This window comes from Podarcis erhardii (genome assembly GCF_964252035.2).
Source record: "Podarcis erhardii genome assembly, chromosome: 1".
NCBI classification, from domain to species: Eukaryota; Metazoa; Chordata; class Lepidosauria; order Squamata; family Lacertidae; genus Podarcis; species Podarcis erhardii.
This window is the reverse complement of record NC_138497.1, coordinates 18,570,995-18,597,748: the sequence shown is the minus strand read 5'-3', so window position 1 is coordinate 18,597,748 and position 26,754 is coordinate 18,570,995. Positions and strand designations below refer to the sequence as shown.

The 26,754-nt window shown below is 42.4% G+C and overlaps 1 protein-coding gene and 1 long non-coding RNA gene across 12 annotated transcripts in view; one reads left to right on the top strand and one right to left on the bottom strand.

Annotated features, from left to right (window-relative positions):
• Window positions 1-26,754, bottom strand: part of BCL11B (BCL11 transcription factor B) — a 166,516-nt gene that overhangs the window by 70,359 nt on the left and 69,403 nt on the right. For 8 of the 11 annotated variants that reach the window (XM_081859457.1, XM_081859456.1, XM_081859458.1 and 5 more), the window contains exon 3: window positions 18,106-18,312. The exons of the other annotated variants lie outside the window; for them this stretch is intronic. In XM_081859457.1, coding sequence (XP_081715583.1) covers window positions 18,106-18,312 — 207 coding nt within the window. The remainder of the gene's footprint in view (window positions 1-18,105; window positions 18,313-26,754) is intronic. 11 annotated transcript variants of the gene reach the window in all.
• LOC309345344 lies at window positions 19,916-24,133 on the top strand. The gene is made up of 3 exons (XR_014158197.1): window positions 19,916-22,229; window positions 22,479-22,554; window positions 23,397-24,133. It is a non-coding gene; the product is annotated as an uncharacterized lncRNA (long non-coding RNA).

Sequence of the window (26,754 nt, the reverse complement as noted above, 5' to 3'; positions counted from 1 at the left end):
ATGGGACCGCCTCGCCGATTCCCCCATCTGCCCCCCTTCTCCACTGGTGCTACGCTGATTTCCTTCCCCAGAAGATGGGCTGCTTCTCCCCATCCCGGGACGCTCTCTGGAATCCCTCTGGAGCCGTCTCTCTCCCTCTGGCTCCGATGGCAGCTCCCTGACACAATGAGAGCTATCTCTGCCTTAATTGCTTGAAGAGGGATTGACTGTAACTTTCAAGAAGTCAGGCAGAGCGACTGAACTGAAAGATTGCTGGTTTTGGCCATGGAAGGTCTAGGCTGAAGATTGCCTTGAAGATCACAGGGTCTCTTTAGAGGTGACCATCTCTTATCCCAGTCTATCTTGTAGGAGGGTGGAGAGAATATAAAAGTTCTAATAATTAGAAAGCCTTTTTATAGGTATTATAAATATACTAGATTCTGGGATAAAAACAAAACAATCTAACCATCGTCATAATACCTATTATTTGGTCATAAATAGCTCAATGTTTTAAATAAGACTTCCACAACTAGTGACCTACCAACTCAAAAACATATTATTTCCAGCCCGCCAGATGCATGAAAATCCGCCCCGCTTAAAAAAACAAAAAACCCTCCCCCTTCTCTCTCACTTTGGCAGTACCAGGAATGCAAGAAAAATGTGACATTTTTGTTGCTGGTGAGCTGTGTTTAGCTTAGATGGAATAGGATATTTGAGTCCAGATTGGTCAGAATACTAGTTACATCAGTGTAATTATTATTAGAATCATCATATTATATTTTTGTATCAAGATTCATATTTAACTATATTGTATTATGTATGCCATTGCTATCTGCATATATCTTTTTCCTATGGTCTTTTATGTATTTTTCCCTTTTGCAATAAAAAGGGGGGAAACCCCAAATCACAGGATATAAAATAAAGAACAAAGAAAACAATCCCTTCAAAATTCAGAGTGGTGTAGACTAACAAACTATACCAAAACCAGGGGAATGGGGTCAGTTTTGTATTTTATTTTTACATCTTTTATTAAGAAAATAGATGGTTCCTGAACAAAGTAGCAGGACTGATTGTTGCAAAGCAGGTATCTGATTCAAAAATAGATCGGTCTGGACCTTCTCTATCACAATTCCCACTAATTCCCACAAAGTGGAATAGAATTGTTTAAAGTGCAGATTTATGGAAACTTTCCAAATGCTCTTGTCATTTCAACTACTCACACCTACATTAACCTCATTCCATAAGTCCCCAGACCTCCGACTTCTCTAGCTGAATTCTTTTTAAAAATGCAAACCTTCTCTGGGGCAGATTTGGACTTGTTTCATTCCTCATAGACATCTTACTGATTCATTACATCTTTAATTTCAACCTCTGATCTCCACATCCCCACTGTCCTAAATCAAACATTCTTTACAATTCTACATTCTCAGACGGAAAGAAAAAAAGATGGGGGCACTGTTTGAAAAAGAAAAAGAAAACTATATTAGTGACTGCAGTCACTTAGTATATGGAATAATATGATGCCCAACAGAGAGGTGGAGAAATAAATGATAAAAAGAAGGTATTTATTTTCCAATATTTCATTCATTCATTCATTCATTCATTCCTGGTATTCATTTATCAGCCTGCACAATATTAATCCTAGGGCAATTTACAGCACGATTTGAAACAAAACAATGAAAAACACAATAAACCCATTAAAAGTAATAAATAACATAATTAGCACAATACGCAAGCTAAGTTAAAAAAAACAAAAAACTCCCAGCATTTTAAATAGTATTGGCAGTATGCAGTATTTTAAAAGGACAGAGCATTACAATGACTGGGAGAATAAAAATGTCTTAATCCAACACCTAAAAGGTAATAAACTGGGCACTAGGTGATCCTCTTTCATCCACTGATTCATCCTACACAACCAAAAGAAAATACTACAAAAGCACAACATATACAAAGAAACACTCATTCAAACCAGCTGCTGGGATAATTTATTTACACTTCACTGGATGCTGCAATGCAAGGAACCCAATGAAACCAGTGGTTTTCCAGTTTTTCAGCCTTGAAAGAATCAATTTGCCCATGTTGAAGACCATGAATGCCAGCCACAGAATCTGTGCACGCTGCAGAGAACTTCTTGGGTTTAGCTGCTACCCACGACAAACTGTGAGAATTAATGTGAAAAAAATGTGCTCAGCCTTTCCTGAGCTGTGAACTACAAGAGGAGAACAAGATGTCTTTCTGGGCCAAAATACAGGGTTTTACCTAGATTCCTCAGGCTAAATATTAGCACAGTGACATAAGCATGTGCTCACACACAGAAAGAAACACACATATATAAAGATCTAGCCTAAAATATTTTGGCCAAGTAAAGATTGGTAAGAATAGGAGAAGAACTCTGACTCGTTCCAGTTGGGCTCTTCTCGTGTTCTTATGGTACAGAGCTGCCAACTTTTATTTTATTGTCCTGTCTCCTGTTACCACTTGACGCCACTTTCCCCATTGCCATCTCCATGTTAGGACAAAAGCATTCACCATGCGAGGGGCTGCTCCTTAAAGTGTAGCAAGCCAGTAGAAAGTTGCTAATACTACGTACCAGACTTCTCCAAATTGGTGCCTTCCAGATGTTTTGAACGGCAACATCCAAGCTAACAGGTTGCCGGCAGTTGCGGCCCCAAACATCTGGAGGGCACCAACTTGGAGTAGCCTGGTGTGTAGTATTAGCAACTTTCTATTGACTTGCTACACTTTAAGCATTATGAATGGATAATAGGTGATTTAAATATGTTACAAATTTAACAATGAATGTTCAGTATCTGGATAAACAATAGAACCAAGGAAGGGGTTAGAGGGAAGTCAATTTGTTTTGTTTTGGCATTGTTGTTTTTTATTTTTGTTATTTTTGGAAAATCAGTAAAATGTTATTTAAAAAAAACATCTGGAGGGCACCAGCTTGGTGAAGGCAGCTATACGCAGACCTCCCATTCTCCGTGAAGAGCCATGGGGAAGAATTAAGTTCTGACAGTGCAGGACACAATAATAATAATAATAATAATAATAATAATAATAATAATAATAATAATTTTTATTTATATCCCGCCCTCCCCAGCCGAAGCCAGGCTCAGGGCGGCTAACAACAATAAAACAGTACAACAGTATAACACAACACAACACAACACTCTAAAATCATTCATTATAAAATTAATTCAAATCAAGCCACTGGCAACCATTGTGCCAGAGCTCTGCGAAGATTGCCGAAGGAGGGAGTCAGGCTGTGCCCTGGCCAAAGGCCTGGCGGAACAGCTCTGTCTTGCAGGCCCTGCGGAAAGATGTCAAGTCCCTCAGGGCCCTAGTCTCTTGTGACAGAGTGTTCCACCAGATCGGAGCCACAGCCGAAAAAGCCCTGGCTCTAGTTGAGGCTAGCCTAACCTCTCTGTGGCCTGGGACCTTCAAGATGTTTTTATTTGAAGACCGTAAGTTTCTCTGTGGGACATACCAGGAGAGGCGGTCCCGTAGGTACGAGGGTCCTAGGCCATATAGGGCTTTAAAGGTTAAAACCAGCACCTTAACCTGATCCTGTACTCCACCGGGAGCCAGTGCAGCTGGTATAGCACCAGGTGAATGTGATCTTGCAGCGAGGACCCCGTAAGGAGTCTCGCTGCAGCATTCTGCACCCGCTGGAGTTTCTGGGTCAGTCTCAAGGGCAGCCCCACGTAGAGCGAGTTACAATAATCCAGTCTGGAGGTGACCGTCGTGTGGATCACAGTGGCTAGGGGCGAGAGAGGTAAGCTCTGCTCTTTCAGCTCTGCTCTTACAACATTACAAAGGTTTCTGAAGAGTTTCTGAGGGCATCACCTACCTGCACGACACACTGTCATAAGCAGCCACCTGCAGAGTACAGAATACACAACATATGCAAAGCACTTCCTCTTTGGGCATTCCTCTCTCCAAGTTAAGTAAGTAAGCGTGTGAGCGAAGGGCCACAGGGATAGTTGTGCTAATTTGGGAGGGTGGACTTCTGAAGTGTGGAGCTTCTTGTTCTTGTGGAGCCTCCACGAGTCCAAGAGGCTGTCTTCTCCAGAAGTCTGCCTTCCAAGTTGCAGAGAGCGGTGGGGGCGAGGCTCCCCCAGTGTGTTCTGCGCCTCCTGCTCCCCCAGTGTGTTTACTTAAGTCAGGCAGAAGAATGCCTGAAGAGAACTTAAGGCAACTTATTTTCAAGTGATCGGAAGGACTCCCTGCTCTAAATGCCAGGTGATCAGATGAAAACAAATGGCTCGGCATACGTTGCACACGACCGAGTGGAATTTTGTTGAGGCAATAAGAGAACAGTTGCAAACACCGAGTTGTTATATGCACGTGTCTAAAAACCCCACCGCTGGATCTCAGTGCCGAGAACAAGGCCAGAAAGTGTATGCAGGCACCATGTTCCCTAATTTGTTGGTTCATTTCCTAGCAGATTATTCTTTCACACAAGCCTTCCTCCTCTCTGTTTTTAATCTTTCCCCTTTTTTTTATGAAGTGTTTGCAAAGAGACATTCAGCTGACTGGCTGCATTTAGCGAAATTGAGGAGTTGTAGGAGTAAGTTAGCGTGGCTGATTTTACAACACAAATCATCCATGGTAGTTCACCCTGTTGCTAAGGTGATGCTGCTGCGAAAGATGGAAATCCCTGCCCGGTTTCTGAATGAGGAAATGTACCACATCTTACCTACGTGTTCGCCTGCTCTGGCTACTGGCTAGAAAATATGCTTCAGCATTTTTTCCTACCTCTTCCTATATCTGCTACAGCCCGATCCAAAAAAAGGTTTACTCGATTTTACAATTCCCACTAAAGCCCAAACTGCTCATGGTGATGGCTGAAAAAGTGGGGAGCCCAACTGCAAGAGCAAAGGGGGCATCCAGTTGGACACTGCTAGCATTTCCCCAGAGGTACTTTCCTTCCTGGTGAAGACTAGAGAGGAGGAAAGTGACCAGGACAAGGGTCAGTCTAGGACCCCCTCCCCTTTTTGCTGCTGAAATCAGATCCCGCACACTCACACTACATGGGACGTGGGGCAGACCCATATTTAAAGACATGCAGCTTGGGCTTTTGTGCGGATTACCCAAGAACAAGCCCCAATGAACGAGGTATTGCAACCATTTAGGCCCATATATATTTTTAAAGCATCCCTCCCTATGTGATGCCATCCACTCACAAATTTGGATGGTCCCCTTCCCCTTCAATATGGGGGGTAAAGGTATTTGCAGCAAGGAACAAAGCCTTTTCAGTAGCGGCCCCTGGCCTGCCAACTGAGCTCCTCCGAGAAATGTAACCACGTAGTTCCCACATCAGCAAAGCAATTTCCCGTAATAGAACACATTTTTAGATGGTGTTTCCTCTACTATATGCAATTACTTGGCTGTGTGAATGCATTGCTAAAATTCAGAAATGTGCAAAGTTTGAAAGACGGCTGTGTTTCAGTTCTTGTTCTGTTTTGGAAAGTGCAAAAGCAAACTTGAATGAAAACTGTCCCCTGTCTCTAATGGCAACTCCATAGCCTGAGAGGACTTCTGTACTTTTAACAGGGAGGGGAAACCTATACGTATATCAGGTGTACATTTCCCCCACCACTGTAGAACCATGGTAAGAAATGCCACACCTGGTGAATTTTCTGCTTCCTATGCAACTTTTATAAAAGGAATAGTAGCCCTCCTAGAAAAAAAAGTCCTGCTGACATATTACCCCCTCTTCCCCATTTTTTAATTTAAATCCTAGCAATCCCCTTTGGTTTTCGTCTCCAGGAAAGTCTGGCATCTACTACGATTCACGCCACATAGATGTCCGGGGCGGGGGACCCCAAAGTGTAAATAGATTTGTTTATCATTTGGTCAATTATCAGAGCAAAGGATGTAGGCCTTGTTCCAGTCCTTTTGGCCTTCGGTCTTCCAAATTAGTGTCACTCCCCAAATATGAAGCGAAGAAGTTTTGGTCTTTATTTTGAGTGTAACCAACCAAAAGCCACAAGAAAAGGCAAAGGCTTGTATTATTTCTGCACAATTTTCCTGGATAGAACCCAGCTTCTTCCCCTTTTGTTTTCTTTTAGACTTGCAACCGAATTTGTTTTTCCCCAGAGGTTTCCCTTGCTTGATATTTACAAGCTGTGAACGGGGTTTAATTCAGATCGGTCAGACAGTGGTGTGTGTAGCGGGGGCACTAACTTTCTTCTCAATCCAGCGCTTTATTTACCTCTTTTGAGAGTTTCCTAAGCCAAACCTTCCCTTAGCAGAGCCTGAACCAGTTTTTTTAAAAGCCAGGCCAATTAATCTGTTACCATCTGTATCCAGAAGCCTCATTACATTCATTTCCAAGGGTCTCCAAGTGGTCTTTCAGAACAAGTGTGAGATGTCACCAAGCCAGCACTACAACTGAGTAGGGATCTGAACCTAGGTTCCTGACATCCACGGGGGGGGGGGGGGCAGAGTATGACAGCCACATTCAGTGGTGAATATGCGGAGAGGGGGGGCAGCAGTGGCAATTCCCCAGGCCACTTCCTATTATTATTATTATTATTATTATTATTATTATTACAGTGGTACCTCTGGTTGCGAATGGGATCCGTTCCAGAGGCCCGTTCGCAACCTGAAAAGAATGCAATCTGCATCTGCGCATGTGCAGGTTGCAATTCACAGCTTCTGTGCATGCACGTGACATCATTTTACGTGTCTGCGCATGCACGAGCGGCGATACCCAGAAGTAACCCTTTCCAGTACTTCTGGGTCACTGTGGGACACAACCTGAAAACGCACAACCTGAAGCAAACATAACATGAGATATGACTGTATTATTATTATTATTATTATTATTATTATTATTATTATTATTATTATTGCCCCACCCACCTGGCTGGGTTGCAACACATAAAAACATAATAAAACATCAAACATTAATAATAATGACCTGATCCAATACAAAAAAGTCACAGTCCCTCTAGCTCAGGCATCCCCAAACTTCGGCCCTCCAGATGTTTTGGACTACAATTCCCATCATCCCTGACCTGTTAGCTAGGGATCATGGGAGCTGTAGGCCTAAACATCTGGAGGGTCGCAGGTTGGGGGTGCCTGCTCTAGCCATTACCAGAACTGTATGTGCTCTGAAAGGCCTATCCTGCACCCCACAAGCTAACCTGCTGCTTTCAGGTATGGTGGAGGGATCCAATCCTCTTTGCTGAAATAAGATTTGACTGGCTACCCAGTTGGCTTCTCTATGTGGAACTGGGAGGGCGGGGGCTGCCATCTCACCTTTCACCTCCGACAACAAAATGTCTCCGGCCAGCCCTGCACATCCGAGCAAAACTTGCATCTATTGTGTCACGCTGGCTTGGGTTATTATTTAAGCAACTTTCTTTTTTCCAAAAACCCTCCCATACACACACACACACACACACACACACACACACACACAGAGAGAGAGAGAGGCATTCCAAGCGATTATGCTTGGCCAGGAACAGCGAGCTGATGACAGCTACTGTCTCTTTTCCACACCTTCTGAAAAATGCAAAAATCTAGCCTTCTCTTTTAATATTTCTGACGCCAGTGACCAGTGTCAGCTCTCCCCATACAGTAACTGCTTTAAAGCGCTGCATAGAGCACCGCATTAAAAATTAATTACACATGCTATTTTATTGATAGTGCATAATGTAATGAGCACCAGCTGTGCTAAACATCCAAACTCCTTTTTAAGATAGCTATTAAAAAAAGAAAAGAAAAGAAAGAAAGAAAGAAAGAAGGAAGGAAAGGGAAAGAAACTACACTTCCAAATGTTTCTCCTGTCAGAGGAGGGGTGGGGAGGGAGAACAGCAACATCTTGTACGGATTTGAAACAGAATTCTTTGATTTAGCTCTACATTTGGAGTGTTTGAAGAGTTCAGGCTCTTGGGCTTGGTATTAGAATAAAATCCAGTTAACTCTCTAAGTGTTGGAGCCATTGTCTCTCCTACATCCTTGGTTACCTTAGGTCTCTTTGTGTTTAGATTATACCATCTATTTCCACCTGCTAATATTGCAGTTTCACACACACACACACACACACACACACACACACACACACAGCGCACGGACAAGGACTGGGTGCTTAGAAGTGGCAAGAATGCACTTTTAAACATCTTTAAATACTGTTACCCCTGCTGCTTCTTAACTCTACATGATGAGGATTTACCGAGTTACATCGATTTGAATGTCTTTAGAACAAAGGCAGTCCTTAACTTAGATTAATAGCACCAGGGGCTGTGGGTGGAAGAGAAAACCCACACCCCAAATGGATTCTTAGCTTTCTCCGAATATTTACAGTGCTCTCGTCTTGTTTCTCCACGTAGTTTCTGAAACGCTCCTATCTACAATCATTGCCTAAAAATATAAAACACAACCACACACTCAGCCATATTTTCCTGGTTGCTTTCCTATAATAAACTGAGAGATGCAACACTCTGTACATAACGTTTGAGTCAGGGTTTTTTTTTTTTTTTTTTTGTAAAGCATATTTGCTTTAAAGTAACTATCATGCACAAATGCCATTCTGTTAGATGCTGTAAATATTTTATTCAAATCAATAACTATTAAGTAACGCTAGCTAATAGGGTGGTTTCTCCCAAGCACAAACTTTAGCAAATTCCACCCTGGTGAAATTTCCCCAATATTGTATATTTTATATGTAGCGTCAATATAGATCGCTGTAGTTACCCCCCACCCCTCTCTCTCTCTCTCTTTGACACATGTACATGAGCAGCCCAGTTTCCTTTCACCATTTTCTCATGCAAGGGCTAGGGCACTGGGCAAAGTGGAAGGACTGGGGCAGCGTGTTTTTAAACCTGATTTTGGTGTGTGCTTTGCTATCCAACTGGGCATGATGTGAGAATGGGTGCAAGACCTGTGGGTGCAAGACCTCCTGCAGCTTTGCGAGGTTTAAGCCTGCAATCTTATAAGCATTTACCTGGGAGCCTAGGGCTTGCCCATCAGAAGGTCGGCGGTTCGAATCCCCGCCACGGGGTGAGCTCCCGTTGCTCGGTCCCTGCTCCTGCCAACCTAGCAGTTCAGAAGCACGTCAAAATGCAAGTAGATAAATAGGTACCGCTCCAGCGGGAAGCTAAATGGCGTTTCCGTGCGCTGCTCTGGTTCGCCAGAAGCGGCTTAGTCATGCTGGCCGCATGACCTGGAAGCTGTACGCCGGCTCCCTCGGTCAGTAAAGCGAGATGAGCGCCGCAACCCCAGAGTCATCCGCGACTAGCCCTAACGGTCAGGGGTCCCTTTACCTTCACAATGCCGCTGAACTCAACTGGACTTATATCTGAGTAGATGTGCACAGGACTGCACTGTTAAGAGGCGCGGCTTTCTTTCTTTTTTCAAACTGGATAAGTTTACATTCCCCGCTCTGATTACTGTTTTGTTTTCCCATTGATCCTCCAGTTTTAATAAAACCCAGTCTGGAATGAAACAAAAGCTTGCTTCTTGTTTGAGTATGAAATGTGCAGAACACATACCATATCATTAACATAAACGTTTCTGAAATAATGCTGCTTTCTAGACAGACTGTATTAATTGTATCAGGCTCTTTTCTTTTCTTTTCCCTTTTTTTCACAGCGAGGGTGGTCTGATCTAGGGATTCTCATTGGCTGACTCGGGAGTATAAACGCCACACACACAAAAATGAATACAAGGATATAATTGAAGAGGAGAAAAATTATATATTAATATATGTGTATATATTAAACACACATACTAAGTTCAAGCCCATTGTTTTACTTACAGGTAATCCTTTTACCTTTAAAACAATGGCAAGAACACACCAGGCTGGCTAAGAAATTCAGTGAACAGAAGGCAGTACAGACAAACTGATGTTAACTTTACAAGATCGCACAGTAATTTTTAGAACACCTTAATGACTAATGCAGCCAAGCTCCTTGTATTTGAGATATATTGTTTTAAACTCTGAGAGCTCGGGCCTCTGTGTGTTCCTCAGTGAAGCTTGAACTTCCACCACCTTCTCCATTAATCATGCATGTCAATGGCCACTTGCTGTTTTTTAAATATGCAGAATTTGTGATTTCTTTCCATCTTTTGTATTCAGAATCTGTTTGGCTTTTTCATTTTCTTTTACTGCTTCCTAATATCTAAGGCAAAATTCATTTTCTTCATATGGGCTTCACTGAGCTCTGAGCAAAGGTCTATATTGTTAAAAAAAAAAAATCTGGTTTGTAGTGGCAACTAAAGACAAAGTCCCCACCCCACATGAAAAGCTAGCCCTCATTTCCCCCACTTGCATAAGGCTATTTTCTGTTGCATTTTTCATTTGCAAAGAATAGGAATCAGCAGCTAGAACAGGAATCGGGACCAAATCTGGCCCCCAGGGAGGATGCTACAAAAACACACAGCAGACAGACCAGAGACTAAAAAAATAAAAATAGAGTTGTTTTTCTCTAGGATACCATATCTGAATTCACTTATTTTCTCCTTTCCTTTCTGTATCTTTTCTACTTTGTGTGATCTCTGTTCAGATCGTACACCAGTGTTTTACACTGTATTCTGTCCTGAATGCATTGGCAAAAATATGACATATAAATGTTATAATCAGACCAGGCAATGTAAGGAAGAAGTGAGAAAGAAGCCACTGGGGAGAGGAGATGGGGGCCTTGGCTTGTCGCCATGTCCAGGCCAAGTAGGTGCTTGCCACCACTGTATAAGAATGTCCCCATGCACATAGGTACGGATGCAACCATTGACCCAAAGAACTGGTCCAGGGGAAATGCCGTAGCTCAGTGGCAGTTCATGCATACACATGGTCCCAGGTTAGATCATTTCCAGGTAGGGTTGGGAACATCCCCTATCTGAAATCCCGCCAGTCACTATAGACAATACAGAGCTAGATGAACCAATGGTTTAAGGCAGCTTCCTATGATTCTAATCAACTCAGCTAGTAATACACCATCTGCAACACAGTTCAATGCCACATTCAAGTTCAAGAATCTCCAAATTCTCTTACCCCAATCCCCAGCTCTTCAGTGCACACATAAAGCTCCCTGGCCAATACTATACGAGATGAGCCAATGGTCTGCCTTGGCGTAACTCAACTTCATATATTCAGCTATGTGCATATGGGATGCTACATTCACTGCAATGGAGGAAGGAATTCTGGAGGAAGTACAGATCTGCTTCCTTCACTGGAATGGGGAGAACAGCTATTGTGGGTAAATGAATATTGGGTTACCTTCAGAACCCTCACATCTGTACAAAATTCCAAAAATGGCAGATAGTTTTAGGAACGTAAAACAGTAACCTTTATTATTAAATTATGAACCCCATGGAATAAATATATTTGCATGCGACTGGTGTGCCGTTTTCTGAGCTTATAGAAAAGGGCGAGATATATCTATATCTATAAATTAACATTACGAGCCACCAATGGAAAGCACCGAGGCATAACGTGTTTGGGGAGGAAGGGATAGCAATAGATTCATTTTTCTACATCAGTGATATTTGCTAGGCATATGGGCAATGGGATATAAATGAGAAAAAACTAGATGCCTTGTACTTTACTAGTCCGGGTGCACAAAAATATGTGTGTCCTTCCTACCTATTAGTGTTGATGTCTGTAAACATTTCTAGGTTTAGTTGTCTTCATCAAAGTTAAAACCTCAGAACTACTTCCAACTTTTTATACGGTTTCTCCCCCCTCCTTTTTTTTAAGGATTCATAGCAAGTTAATCAGAAAAAGGAGCAATGTGTTGGTTTTGATCCATGCACCACAAGCCTGTGAATTTTGCAACTCCCTTCCAGCTTCTAATTAAACAGACACTAAACATGTTTCAGTGGGAGAATCCAATTCAGCAGGCAGAAGCCTCTCCTTGGAGGCAAAAAAGGACATGGCAACAGAGACGTCTGTAGATATTTAAAAGCAATATTTTAGGGAGTGGGCCCATCTTGCAAAAGTCTGTTCCCTATGATGGCTTTATATAGAATTCAAAGCCTGTCAGAAAACTGAACTAGCATTAGAAAGAAAGAAAAAGAAAGACGAAGGAGGTCAATTTATAATAGGGAACAACTGTCTTGTGAATGCTCCTGCAATTTCTGAAGCTCAAAAAGAGTCGTGGTCATGGGACAATCTTGCTTGCACAACTAACAGTCTATGTCTATGTTTAGAAGTGAGCCCCACTGAGTTCATTGGAGTGGGTACAGGACTGTAGGCTTAATAGACTAAAATCTGCATATATGTGCCTGAGATGAGATGAGAAGTCATGGATTGTGACACTAAGCTAGTGTAACAGTCAGGACAGCAAGACTCAGGATCAGGCTGCAAATAGAAAACACCATGCAGAATTAGTAATAGGATGTATTATCAATGGCAGGTTTTATGTTTCAGCCTCCAAACATCCCCAGGCAGCCAGGAATGCAGAATGTTTACTGTAAATTGCAAAACTGCTCTAAAGCTCCATTTCCCACAGTTTCAGCATCTAAGGCCATTCTCTTAACAGCTCCCTGTCCGTGCCAATTCTGAACAGCAAAAGTGCTATGCCATCGTCCAGGCCAAAGCTGCAATATTTCTTTTCTTTTTTCCCTATATATTTTTCCAAGTATGAGTGTTGTTTTTAAGTTGATTTGAACATTGACATTTTATAGTCATGGGTTGTTGTTGTGTTTTTTTAAAAAATAGTTGATTCATTCCCCCAACTTTTGGTAAAGTCTTTTATTTCTTAAAAATTATAATGGCAACAACAACAACAAAATACTTTATTCGTTCTACTTTTGCTTCAAATCCGAACTAAAGACATTCCAGATTAAAATGATGGTGATGATGTGATCCATATTTAGTTTTACAAAAAGAGCTGGGGAAAAAACACCCTTGCTCAGAGAAAGAAACAAATTTCTAACAACAGAAGAAAGCAACTTAAAAATAAACTAAGCAAGGCAAATGTAGAGAGAGGTCTGGAAAGTGAAAAGATGGGATTGAGAATTTGGCGAAACTTTCCCTCTCAGACCAACCTCTAATGCTAAAGGAAAACTGCACAATTCTTATCACTGGAGTCCTCACTATCACCTTCCTTACAAATCCCATGCAAATCAGCTTCTTCTAATTTTGACTACCCGTAAAACAACCCTCTTCATCGCAGCATGCTTCAAATGTCACCTGATTTCTTCTGTTTTCTGCACGGAATGAGACAATAAGGGGCTAATAACCTCCTCTCCAATGGTGGGTGGGGGGAAGAAGATGTTTTATTTCAAACAAAACTTGACCAACTACTGTCATAAATGTTTAGTGTGTGCTTTGATATTAACGTATTCTCTAAGTGCTGCAGATTACAGCAGTAACTACAGGAAGCCATGATACTAGGTCGATTCCCCCCACTTAAAACTGGCACAACTTGTTCAGCAAATAAGATCAGTCCAAAAAACTAACAGCGCACGACCGGCAGAGTAGGAAGTAAAGAAATGCAAAATGCATACGTCCCCTGCTTCTGTGTGCTTTATTGAGTTACTCTTTCCTTATCTATTCTTAGTTTTACTCTCTCCATTATTGCTGCATGTTTGTCTTAGAAGAAGTGAGCAAACAGGGTAGCACACTGGCTTGCTACATTTCCTATACGGGAGAGACTCCACGCGTCTATGTTATGCTAAATAAATGCTGTCGGAATAAAGTATCTATAGGAGAAACATTGAATTCATCATTGCAAGGCCCATATACTAAGTTGGTGAGGTGGGGTGGGGTGTTACAAACCATGGAAAACAGCTCTTTCCTCCACTAGCCAACTCCTTTGTTTCCAGAACTTAAAGTCATCTACCTCTCCCGTCATTCAGACCATGAACATGGGAACATAGAAAGCTCTCTCCTATGGACTCAAGACAACTGCTCTATCTATTCTGGTACTGTTTGTGGATAGTTTGCCAACACTATGGGAAGTTTTGTTGTTGTTGTTTTGCCTGAAGAACAGCCTGCAAGTCATTAAATAGATAAAATAGTACTGCGCATTCCAACTGGCTGCAATGCCCAAAGGAACAGTGGGAGACGGCTCCTGGTTCTTGTGTGCCCTTCAGCAACACACCATCCACAGGCTTCCCTCCCTCATGGAGTCACCTCCTTGTTGCTCGTCTTTCTCATCATTGCTATCACCTGCTTCTTTGCTAGGAAGAGAGACCATCAGCAAGCAGGCAGTCGCTTCTGTTGCTCCTCCTTCTCCTTACTATTCCCACCGCCACTGTCTAGGCCAAGGTGATCAAGCAGGTTGCCATGGTGAAGGGGAGCCCTTGTCACAGTGGGCCTTCTGCTGAAGTTTGGGTCTTCAGCAGATACCTGACCATGCCAACCACTGACACCAGGGCCCTGCAAGGATTGGATCTCAGATCCTTACTGAATCCAGCTGTGCTAGCTCCTGGTCTGTTTCTCAGTGCTATTCAAGGTGGTGGCTATTACCTCAAAAACCCATACTGGTTTGGAACCAAGCTACTTGAAAGGCTGTTTCCTCTCATGTGAACCCTCCCATCTTTTCAGATCAACTAATGGGTTCCTCATGTCCATGTCATTGCCTTCTGACATGCGTTTGGAAGCAATGCAGTGCCTCATATAGGCAACTCTCTTCTTTGTTTGTGTTCTGCAAGCATCTGAAGATGTTTTTTCATCCCCAAGTTTTTATGATTTTACTGTTGCTTAGATTACCATGTGTTTAAAGTCTGGCTCTCTTTGGAGGTTGTGGGTGTGCTTAAATGCTGTTGTTGTTTTAATTTATTAGTTTTTCATTACTGGATCATTGTTATTTTGTTTCGTGAGCTGCTTTAAAGCATCACCGTTGAAGCGGGGACAGCAGGTTTATTTATTTTACAATAAATTGCAATAGAATAAATCTTCTGGATGCTAAGTACAGGCTCTACCACTGAACTGTAACCCCTCCCTGTGCAGTAACATAAATTCATTGTGTTAAAGATCTACACCCCTTCACTTTATCTACTATCTCTTTTTCATATCTCAATGGCCCAGTCTGGACACACTAAACTGTGTCTTAGTATTATGATGCCAAGTCTCAGACCCTGCATTCCCTCTTCACCATGGCCACAAGGAGGAATGGATAAGCTTTTGCTTCAGGTTTACATTAACCACGGCTTGTTATGTCCAGACGTGACAAACTGTACTTAATCTTAACTAGGCACTGTTTGAAACAAACTACCTTGAGGTATGGATTACGCAACTGGCTTGAAGCCACTAAACTGTGCTTAGCGCAAACCAGTAGCAAAAGCTTCCGAACTGGCTGCACCAGAGGAGAGGGGAGGAAGAAGCATATGAAGGGAGTCGAAAGCTCTTCAAGTATTGTTCTTACCATGCAAGTCCAACCCCCTGCGATGCAGGAATCTCAACTAAAGCATCCATGACAGATGGCCATCCAACCTCTGCTGCAAAGCCTCCAAGGAAGGAGAGTCCACAACCTCCCAAGGGAGTCCATTCCACTGTCAAACAGCTCTTACTGTCAGAAAGTTCATTCTGATGTTTAGTGGGAATATCCTTTCTTGTAGCTTGAATGCACTGGTTCGTCTTCATTTATTATTAACTCTGCCTCCCTCTCCTCCACCTATTCAGTTACTGGCCCTCAGCCCAGTATACCTGAAGGAGCATCTCCACGTCCATCATTCGGCCTGGACACTGAGGTCCAGCTCCAAGGGCTTTCTGGTGGTTCCATCACTGCAAGAAGTGAAGTTACGGGGAACCAGGCAGAGGGCCTTCTCGGCAGTGGTGCCCTCCCTGTGGAACGCCCTCCCATCAGATGTCAAGGAAATAAAGAACTCTCTGACTTTTTGAAGACATCTGAAGACAGCCCTGTATCAGGAAGCTTTTAATGTTTGACATTTTATTATGGTTTTTATTTTGCTGGAAGCTGCCCAGAGTGCCTAGGGAAACCAAACCATATGGGTGGTGTATAAATAATAAATATTATTATTATTATTATTATTATTATTATTATTATTATTGAATTTGGTTTGATTTGGACTGTAAGCTCCTTGATGAAGGGCTGTCTTTGGATTATGATTCTAAAGTTCCATGCACAGTGATGACATAATAAAACAGCAGCAGCATGGATTCATATGTTAAAAAGGTGGAAATTTGTGTGAAAGTTATTGTGTATTTTATGAAGGTCATGATGCACACACTATGAGGTCACATCCAGTTTGTCAGTATCCCATCGGACTGATGAAAATAAGCCTTCAAACGAGGGATGGATTCAAACCAGAGAGCTAGCTTCATTGTCACTTTTGACCCAACCAAACATGCACCACACAATTTCTCATATATGGAGCAGTATTCACGTCACTTGTATGACTTATCTTTCATGGATATGTATCACAATGTAACTTAGACAGACAACCACCTTCCCCAGGACAACAACCACCACAACTGGCATACTACCTGATGGAAGACTAGACTTTTCCCAGGTGCAAAATGGGAAAAAACAATCCAACAGAGGTTTTAGATTGTAAATTCCACAGTGCAGGGACTTCTCCTTTTATACATTGCAAAGTGTCATGTCCTATATAAAGATATAGAATGTACAGAAACAATAAGCATCTTAGTGAATGCGTCTGGGCTGAATGCAACAAATGAGAATTTACTGCAGTAGGACAATGTCTCATAATCAGAGACTCCTGAAAATCACTTTTTTAAAAAAAAAAGAAGCCAGAATTTTCTGGATTTGCTTCTGTACTAAATCTCATGTACTTCTACCCCATTTGTTCTCCACTGCCCTACCTCTTAGTCCTTTCTCTCTTCATCTCTCCTTCTTTATCTCTTTTCTCTTTTTCTGCCTCTTCATACCGACTTTATTGCTTCTTATTCCTTTCCCTCTTTTCGTTATACGTTTCTCATTAGCACATGGGAAAAGTTGTGGGTGAGATGGGGTATTGTTTTGTTATTGTTTATACTGTGAACAATTGTGAAGAAAAATTAATTCATTAAAATAAAATAAAAAAAAACCCTGATCATCTGGAAAGACTCTACTGGAGCAAGCTCTCCAGCACTGGTATAAACAGCCACTATTACGAGCTGCAGAAAAAGATGGTTAAGATGCAATGGAATTCACAGTCTACTCAGAAGTTACTCTAAGATCTAACCCATTTTGTGAAATCGTTGAAGAATGGAGGAATCTACAGCAGTGGCAACTTTTCCTCGGGAACTAAGGAAATGCCAACCAAACGCACCTTGGATATTCAAGGCAACATCACTTCCCTGCTGTTATGCCCTAGCAAGTGGTATTCAGAGACACCTGGCCTCTAATCCTGGAGGTGCTATATATACCCATCATGATTAGTAGCTCCTGATAGTCTTATCATCTGTGGATCTGTTTAATCTCTTTTTAAAGCCCTTCAACTTGGTAGCCATTGCCATATTTTGTGACAACGAACGTCACAGCTTTTCCCCCAACTCTGCACAGAGTTAAAACTATTTCCTCCTTGGGTGAGCTCTAGACTCTAGTATTCTAAGAGAGAGGCTTTCATCAGGTCACATACAGCTACTGTCTCCCATAATACCTGTAGGGTTTAGGCTGAACTTTTGGGGAGCATCTTTTAGTAGCCTTTTAGTATGTACAGTCTGCTATGTCCAGGTTGTTTTTGCTTTGCACTGATGAAACAAGGAAGAAATTAATGAGAGGCTTAAAAAAAAAAAAAAAGCAGTGAAGAAAAAGTGTGTGGACCATAAGTATGCCATGTGCCTCTGAGATCTGAGGAAAGCCTTTAACACAAATCATTAGGAAGAAAGACCTCAGATGCTAAATGTTATCCAATTAAGCTTAAAAGTAAACAGCCCAGAGAGATAAAATCTTGGTGCCGGAGTATCACATTTGTGTGAGGATTCTCAAGACGTTAGTTCCCAACTTGACATAAACAAACCAGCAACAACAGACCTGTGGCAATGTCTGAGGTCGGCTAGACCGCAGGCCCCCCCCCCCAAATAAAAATTACAAGTGAATTTTAACTCCTGCCGTAGAAATGGCCAGGAGTTGTTTTCATACAGTGTGTTGCTACCCGTTTCCTTACACATCCAAACGGAACTGGCGCTCCCATAACTAAAGAGGACATTGCGTTGGCAGCTGACCTTCACATAGCGACAATAAAAGCGTTTTCTATTACCTGACAACTGACAATGACATCCAAATGTGCCAGTCTCAGTCTGAGACCCGCCAACTGAGACTGCGCGCTCCCCGCAGCAGGGCAGGCTCAGGCAGGGCGGGAATGAGGTCAGAGCACGGTGGAGAGGTGGTGTTGCGATCACCGATGTGTGAGGGTGGGAGGAGGCAGTTATGGAGGCCGCCGGCAGCTTTGCAGGCCTGGACGGCCCTGAGGAGAAAACAATAGAGAAATCTGTCAGTGGTACCTACGTCTGAAGGGAAAGAGGGTGTACAGCAGGAGCGATGCGCAGCTGCTGTGCTTTATTTCACGGCGCACGTTTGCTTAAGGAGCAGAGACGTACATAAGGGCTGGGGAAAAAGCTCAAGGGAAACTGAGAGGGTGCTCTTCTTACTTGCCCTAAACCTTCATGATGGAGGAGACTATAAATCTAAATAAATGAACGGGGTGATATGCAACATGGCACAGGTGAACTTCCACTGGTGTAACAGGACTCCTCTTTCCTCTTTGCCCTCCACATCCTCAAGTATATCTGCATGGGGGTTGCAGGAGAGAAGCAAGGATGCGCCAGAATAATTACTTTCTGCTGGCAGGAGACCACAGTTAGATCTCACCCATTGTCCTTAGTTCTTATGATATCTTCTTCCCTTCCTCTATAACTCTCAAGCCACGGTTATGCTATATATAGACATATTGCCATCTCAGTCTACCTCTGGTTACCACCTGTCCACTACATTTACAGGTTGCCCATATTTGTTGAGGAGCTCTATCTAGAATAAGCAGAAAGAACATTTATGTCTAGAGTTTGGCTATATTCAGCTTCTGTCAGCTCAGCCTTCAGAAATGTGTGTTTCGTTTCTAGAAATGCCGAAGAGCAATCGAGTATGTATTTATTTATTTTATTTAAAAGAAGAAGAACACCAAGTCGGTTGTTTTGTAGAAACATACGTTCATTAACTTGCTTTGTTTGTCAGACCTATACTAAAAACTAAATAGCTGTACAAGAATGTCATCTTACTTATTCATCCATCCATCTTATATACTGCTGTTTCTATGAAAATCCAGGAACTGTTTGCATGAAAAATTTAAAATACTCTAAACCGCTCTGCCAAAAAAAGGAAGTCGCTTAAGCTACCCCCATTAAAGGACTGGCCCAATTAGTTATGGGACTGTGCTCTTATTGCAAAATTAAAAGTTGACATCAGAAAAAAGGGACGAATTGGGCCTTGAATTGGGCCCAGTAACAGATAGGCAGCCAGTGCAGTTCATATAGAACCAGTGTTATATTATCTATTCTTGCCACATTCCCTACAGTTCAATCTTATTAGGCAGGACAGAAAAAGATCAAGAAGGCATGAAGCTGGGCAAACCCCTTGAAATGTCTTGTCCACATCCTCAGGCCACAACAACCAAAGATGGTCCCCGAGTTGGTCTTGCTACAAGACATGAGCCACCTGCGTTCCAGCCATCATCCTGCCTGTTTCATTGGCTGAAGCACCTCAGGAAAAGCAAGCAGTTGATCATTTGGTACAGTGACGGAGAATACAATTAGAAGCAACCGCACTGAAGGCCCTCTCCATCTCGCCATTCCATAGCAAGACCAGGGAGTCAATAGGAGAGTATGTCATGTCAGTCAGAAAACCCTCCAGAGATGTCAGGAATCCTTAGGGTTCTGCAAGTCTCCAGGGCAGACAGTTCTAATTGGTCCTCTAGCTACTGTCAATCCAAACCTCACCAGGCTACAGTCCACCCATGACCATGGGATAATGTGACAAAAAAGACCCACACACCCTATATGGGACAACCACTAGGTTAAGTGTATGTCACACTAGATGTGTTAGGTCCATATGTTGGGTACTGAAACAGCCTCACAGTTGCTATGGTGGTCATGAAGTCCTTCACTACAACAGACAAGGTGGCCTCAACATGGATACAGAAATCCCCTCATACAATTGTCTGGGGGCACTCCAACACAACTGCCAAAGCTGCTTCTACCAGCTAAGGAAGTGGGGGCTGTTGGGCATCAGGGGGGAGGCTACATTACCAGGATCTCTGCTTTCTCTCTCTGTACCAACCAGCCCCTCAATTCTAGTCTCCAGATGGATGGTTTTACTGGTGAGGCAGACAGAAAATTATGACTATTAGACACTGGTTTTCCAACACAGTGTTTGATAACTATGATTATCATGGGGTTGCTATAAGCTTCTTGATGGCCTACTCAATTTTGCCAATTCAATAAATTATGGGCTGACCATAATTTGCCAGGTTTAACAAGTGCACTGCATCTAATAAAATAAGCTTTCTCATGTAAAAGATCATGCTACAATGAGCCAAGCACCTTTTCTGCTGCTGCAAGGTAACATAGCTATTCTTCAGGCAAACACAGGCGAGGGGACAGGACTGGCACTGGAGGTGCCTGTTTCAGTGGTGGTGTGAAAGAGAGCCGGGGGAGGCTGCCAGAGCCACCGGGAATGTGCTTGGGAACCGTATCGAAAGGGGGATTATTGTTTTATGGCCATCCTAATGCAACTAGCCAAACAGAGAACGGGAGAGGGCTGTTTGCCCAGCTACCACCGAACCAGCCTCGGCACACCAACGCAGACAGAGTGCAGTGCCTCGCAGCTCAAGCAAGCTTCATGGGGATGCCAAGATTCAAGCTCCCAGAATAAAGCATTCATTGGTCACTGTGGCTTCCTTGCCACTTGAGCTACAGCCAGAAATGCGTTCTGCATGTTCTGTTTATGCATTCCATTTGCCACACCGAGTCTATAAAGAAAGTGGAAACCCTCCTTTTCCCCTAACAGCTTGAAATTGATATCGAGACCTCCAAATATATTATTCATTCAAAACACATATACATATACCTTTTTTAAAAAAAATCATCTGTTATTTAAAGCTGTACTTAGTTTCTGCTCCTGCTCTGTTGGAAGAGCTTTTCTTCCTACTCTCTTGGCAGTAGCGCTACGACTTAAGCAATTAAATAAAAGCATAGAAATGTGTACACAAGGTGCGTATCTTGTGAAGTTAACCTTCAGTCAGTACTCATCAGAACTCAGTCGGGCTGCTGCATCCAGATTCTCAATAACTGTGGCTCCAGTTATATCTTTATTTAACGCCGACGTTTACTTGAAGCGCCTTTGAATTGAGGTAGCTAATAAACAAAAGCAGCTCCTGCAGTAAGCTTACAAGTCTTAAAACAGGCTGGCATGCTTATTTTAGTCAGATCTCTACAGTAACAGAGCTCAGGGCAGACAACAACTTGAAAAATTAACAATGATACATGTATACAAGATATACAGATAAATGGCATTTAAGAACAACTGCACACAACTACCAAATACTGAAATGAAAGACAAGCCTAGGCCAGGATAGCCAGAAGACATCTATGCATACATTTTGGAATTTTCTTAGGAGCAGAACAAAGCTAGGAGTAGGGTGCATACAGTAAAAAAATGCCTCTCGGAGCATACAAACTATTCCTATTTGCCACACCAACCAAGGGCATTACAAAGGGATGTGGAAGGAGAGACTGTGGAATCTAAGTCATTTAGAACAAGACCCATATCCATCTTCAACACAACGGGAGGAATTCAACATCACTCTAAGGCACTCATTTGATGAGGCCAAGCATTTCAACTTGACAGACTTAATTACCACCCCCTCCACACAAATCCCACACCCACATCCATGTTATTCCAGGGGTTCTCCCAACCACCCCAAGCAAATTTTGGGGAGTGTGCAAAGGGAGAAGTGGAAGGCACCATTGTGCAACCGGAAGTCCTCATTTGTGGAATCCTGCCCAATACTTTTTTCCCTTCCAGCTTCCTGTTAGGATAAGGATTCTCTGGTGTATCAAGCATAATTCACCAAGAGTTTGCCACAATTGTCTCCTTCTGTTTGGACACATCATACTGAGAACAAATCATTGTTTGGTAAATACTAGTTTTGAACAATAACCACTCTGTACAAAGACTTCCCCCCCCAATTACGCAGACATTAGGGAATTAAAACCCTCCATAACTGAACAACATTACAAAACAGTATTTTCCTCTGCTAAGGTTTCTTCAGCATCTCAGACATCCTAGTTTGAAAGCTACAGCTAGCATGTTGATCTGATAGCTATACATGTGAGTCCAATGGGGTACTTCATTCTTGGCAAAGCATCCAGCACTCCAGTCTGCACGGACTGAATTTGATTTTGTCATTTATCTTAAATGGCTAAGAGACTACCAGGGCAAAACATTTGTGTGAAGCTGTTGCCAAAACCACAAGTGAAGGGTCTAAATCCCTGGCGTAAATACTTGAGCGCCGAAGCATCAAGGATAAGATTTGTGTGCTTTTCTGAGCAGCTTTTTATTTTTATTTATTTTTAATAGACTCTCTGGACTCTGGGGATTCTTTTTCTTTTATTTTGCAACCTTTTGATCTCACTTCGAATTGCTATACAAACAGGTAAAAGAAGCCGCTAACAGGAACTGTATCTACATTACAATCTGGATGTGACTTTCTTTCTGCCAAACCAATGAAAGCAGATGGCAAACATGGAATGTCTAAATATACAGAAACAACTTTGCTTGTAATGTGGGGGGGGGACAGCAATAATGGCAGGATCTTTTAATGCACAGAGAAAGGCAGGCGGACAACAGAGTCCTCACACACACAAAAATCCCCCAAATTCAGGGTTCCTAACGTTAAAACATTTCCCCCCCCTAAAAACGTACCGTTACCATTGGCACTGTTAGTTCAACTCAGTTGCCACAAAACCTGGAAATGTGTCTGTTGGACACTGAGCCTGGAAAAAGTGTGTGTTGTCAGTTCTCCACATGTCCATGTTCACCACAATAATTGCTTGTAATGCTTCCCAGAATTAGAGAGAGCCAAGGGAAGCTGGATGGGGGATCCGTAAGGTCTTGTTGAAGTCATGCATCAGGGCCAGCTTTGCTTCTAGAGACCCAAGGCAATAATTTAATACTAATACTTTGTACTAAGTGCTTAAAGAGTTTTGCATATATTATGCCAGGCATATTTACCTCTGGAGGAGACCACTATTATTATGGTCATACTGGGAAGGCCTGAAGCCAAGAGGTAATGCCTTCTGCTAACATTACTCTACTCAGTTAATACCTGAGATGAGAAATGATTTCCAACTGATAGCTCAATGTCCTAACCACGATGCCACACTAGATAACCCCGGGAGCTCACGTGTCTAAGCTCTCTTAACTAGCCAAGCATGTTATACAGCGGGAACTGAGAAAGGAGAAGCTCACATTTCTGATTTCCCCACTTCTTTCTAGCAGCTGAACCAACCTGACGTGGAAGGAACCAGAATGTACACGCAGGCCTCAACATGCAGCACAGCCTATTTTGATCAAGGATGTGCAGTCTGTCTCCATAAACCACACCTCTATTAAATATGAGGGTGGCAGATATCTCTTGCATTGAGTCACAGCCTCCAGGCTCTTGAGGCAATGCCAACATGACCCTGAGACTGTCAGTGTTACAGTCTACCTCTGCTAGACCTGTGTGATTCAGGTTAGTGTGAAAAAAGAGAAGGTTATTCCAAACAATAGCAGGTAAGTACACAAGCTGAGAAGAAACAATATGCAATGGGACCCAACATCATCGCTGATCTCTTATGTCTTGAGAGGACCAAAGGCTCATCCCCACAGGCCAATATTGAAAGGAAACTCCCATGACAATAAAGTTAAATTTCAACAATTACAGGTGATAGTGATGCTTTTTTTAAAAAAACAACAACACCCTCCAATAATATCTGACAACCAAATTGTATCTTTTTGCCTTTGGTTATAAGTGTATGTCTGTATGTCAGGGATGGCTAGAACACCTCATCTGTTGGATAAAACAACACCTGAACATATTGGTTTGCACCCAGTACTGTCCTTCCAGAAGGTTCTTTGATCCAGCAGAGCCTTTCGTGAAACAAAAATCAAGCAAGCCATTGTACCACCAACTGCCCCTTCCCTCTGTGTCCCATCCCATTCCCTAGCTCTGCACCAAGGGTTGGGCTACAGCATGGGAGGTCATGCAGCAAGCTTCAGAAGAAAGGGGATATTTGCCAAACCCAAATCTCCTCCTTCTTCTGGATCAAAGAGCCTTCTATGAATGAAGGCTTAGCACTGGATACACAACCAATTGCAATTATGTGGCTGATGTTGTAAAGGACCAGTTGTTAAGGTCATGTGTTTTATTACTTGCATATTAAAACACCCCCCATCAGAGACACGGAGAGGATTTTTTTGAGCACATTAAATGCTTTGTACAGCAGCAAAGAATTCTTCTTTTATAATCATTATGGTTGAACCTCTGTGGTGTAGCTTTAAGAGACTTCAGAGTTAATCACATCACAGCTCCTTCATTTACCCTGGATTTTGGAGAGAACCTTGACTTGTTATGTAAGGGACAGTGGAGAGCAGGGGTGGCGGGGCTGGTTTGTGGATATACAAGTTACTTTAATCTCTCTTACGCTGTGCATTAACATCTTTTGTTCCATCTTCCGGCATTCTGCATCTTGTGCTAATGAAAGGCACGACCTCAACTACAGGCAACTGAGATGCACTGAGAGCATATCTCACTTCAGTTAGATTTATCCTGAAATTTCCTAGTGAATTTGTACCTAGTTAACTAAATTCTGATTCCCTTGCTAATCTCATTCCTCTCTTGGAAAAAAGCCCAAACAATCCACACTTCTTCCCTCCAATGAAAAGCATTCTAGTCCACACTGTACTGAGAAAATCCAGAATGGCTTCAATTAATGACTGAAATCAATCCAGACTGCACTACACCCAGTACAATGCAGATTATACTTTTATCTTGTTCACTACACTCAGGCTTTGGCAGTGAAGAGCAAAGGTTTGGTTCTGCCAGCCTAAAAGGATAGGTGTAAGGTGCTAGCCTAAAGCTCCAAATTGTGTGAGTACTCACACATAGTCCACATAAAATCACAGAACTATAGAGATGGAAGGGACCCCAAGGGTCATCTAGTCCAACCCCCTGCAATGCAGAACTCTCAACATGGTTTGCATTTAGTTAAAACAAAGGTGAGCAATCAACATTTACAAACAAAGAGCAGATTTGAGCAGCAGCACAGCAATAGAACTTCCATTCAATACAAGCGCTGATCAGCCTTTGGAACACATGAAGTAGCATTTGTATAAATGCTTCCTGTTTTGTCTTGTTGTTAAGAAACCAACTAAAATCTTTTTCAGCCAATGGAACCTTTTCTAGAGACAAACTGCACCTGCTGAAACTCCCTGTTCTACGAAATTAGTAAAGATACAGGAACCCTATTCTCTGTTGCCTTTGGCCATCCTAACAGCGGTATACTGTAATACAGAATACAATCCATCTATTCAACAAACCGGAGTGCTCAGTAGAACAATGTAACGTGTTATAAAACTATGGTTTATGTGGACAGGTCACTTTCAGAACTAGTTCAATGAAAGAACCAGCTTCAATGCTTAATTTCAGCTGGATGTTTTCATTTTAATCTTTCTCTTGAAAGGCTTGAAACCAGAGTCTCCCATATCACAAGCTATCTGGTACTCTCGTAAGTGCCCCCTGGTTTCATGGAAGAATGCCAATAAGTGTGGCTTGAATTTAAGTCTGCTTTTGAACATGTGATCTATCTGATACTTTGATTTTCCTGCATGGCCATTAGGGGAAAGAAGAGAAAATCTCCCCATAAACAGAGTCAATGTCTGCAGCACAGTCTACCTGCATCCTTTATAAAGAAGCTAGATCCCAACAAGGTGAAAAGGAATTTTTAAAAAACAAACAAACCAGAAGTAATACTAATTATTGCTTGTATTTTTCTCCCACCTTTCAGCAATCATCCCCAATATGAAACAAACAGAGTTTCTAGGCCTGGATTAAATATATTCAGCGCAGATGGGAACTAAGGGTTTGAGACTGTGGACGTTGATGAATACCAAACACATCTAAGAATCATTTCTGTACTTCCTTTCCCAGTCCCGTAAGTTACTCCAGCAAACCCCCGACCCCCAAAAAGAGAGCGCAATCAAAGAAAGTCAAACCACAAAATCCAAATGAAATTTAAAACATTACACACAAAGACTCGAGTAGCCACATTAAGGTATGGTTCTCATTTATTTTCATTTGTATCTAGGAACTTTGGGAAATGCTGCTAATGCATAACTGAACCCACATATTTAAAATAAACAAAAACCTGTGCAAGGACACAGTTTCACTATTCATTCTAAATGCCCTGCCGCTGCCCCCTTCAGATAGTCACAGAGTCTTTCGTCTGCTCCTGGTGCTCAGTGTTCTGCCTGCGCAAACACCGTTCATTTGCCTCCTTGTTTCAGATGTGCAAGTCACATGCACAAAATGTTCACAGCTGACTGTTGTCATCCCCATATTGATTGAAGAACTGCAGGCTGCTTCGTTCACTACAGACGCAGAACGCACGTACCTGAAAACTGCATGTACCTGCAATGTTATATGTGCATGCCCGTTTTTAAAATCTTGTGTACCTCGTGTGTGTCTCAGAGCCAATTACTCTGGATCCCCGGGACTGAAACACAGCATGTACATAGTCCAAAAAAAGATGGCTGTGGCTCTCACCTGCCACAAGGAATGCAGACCCATGCTGTATATGGACGTGTGCTTGCT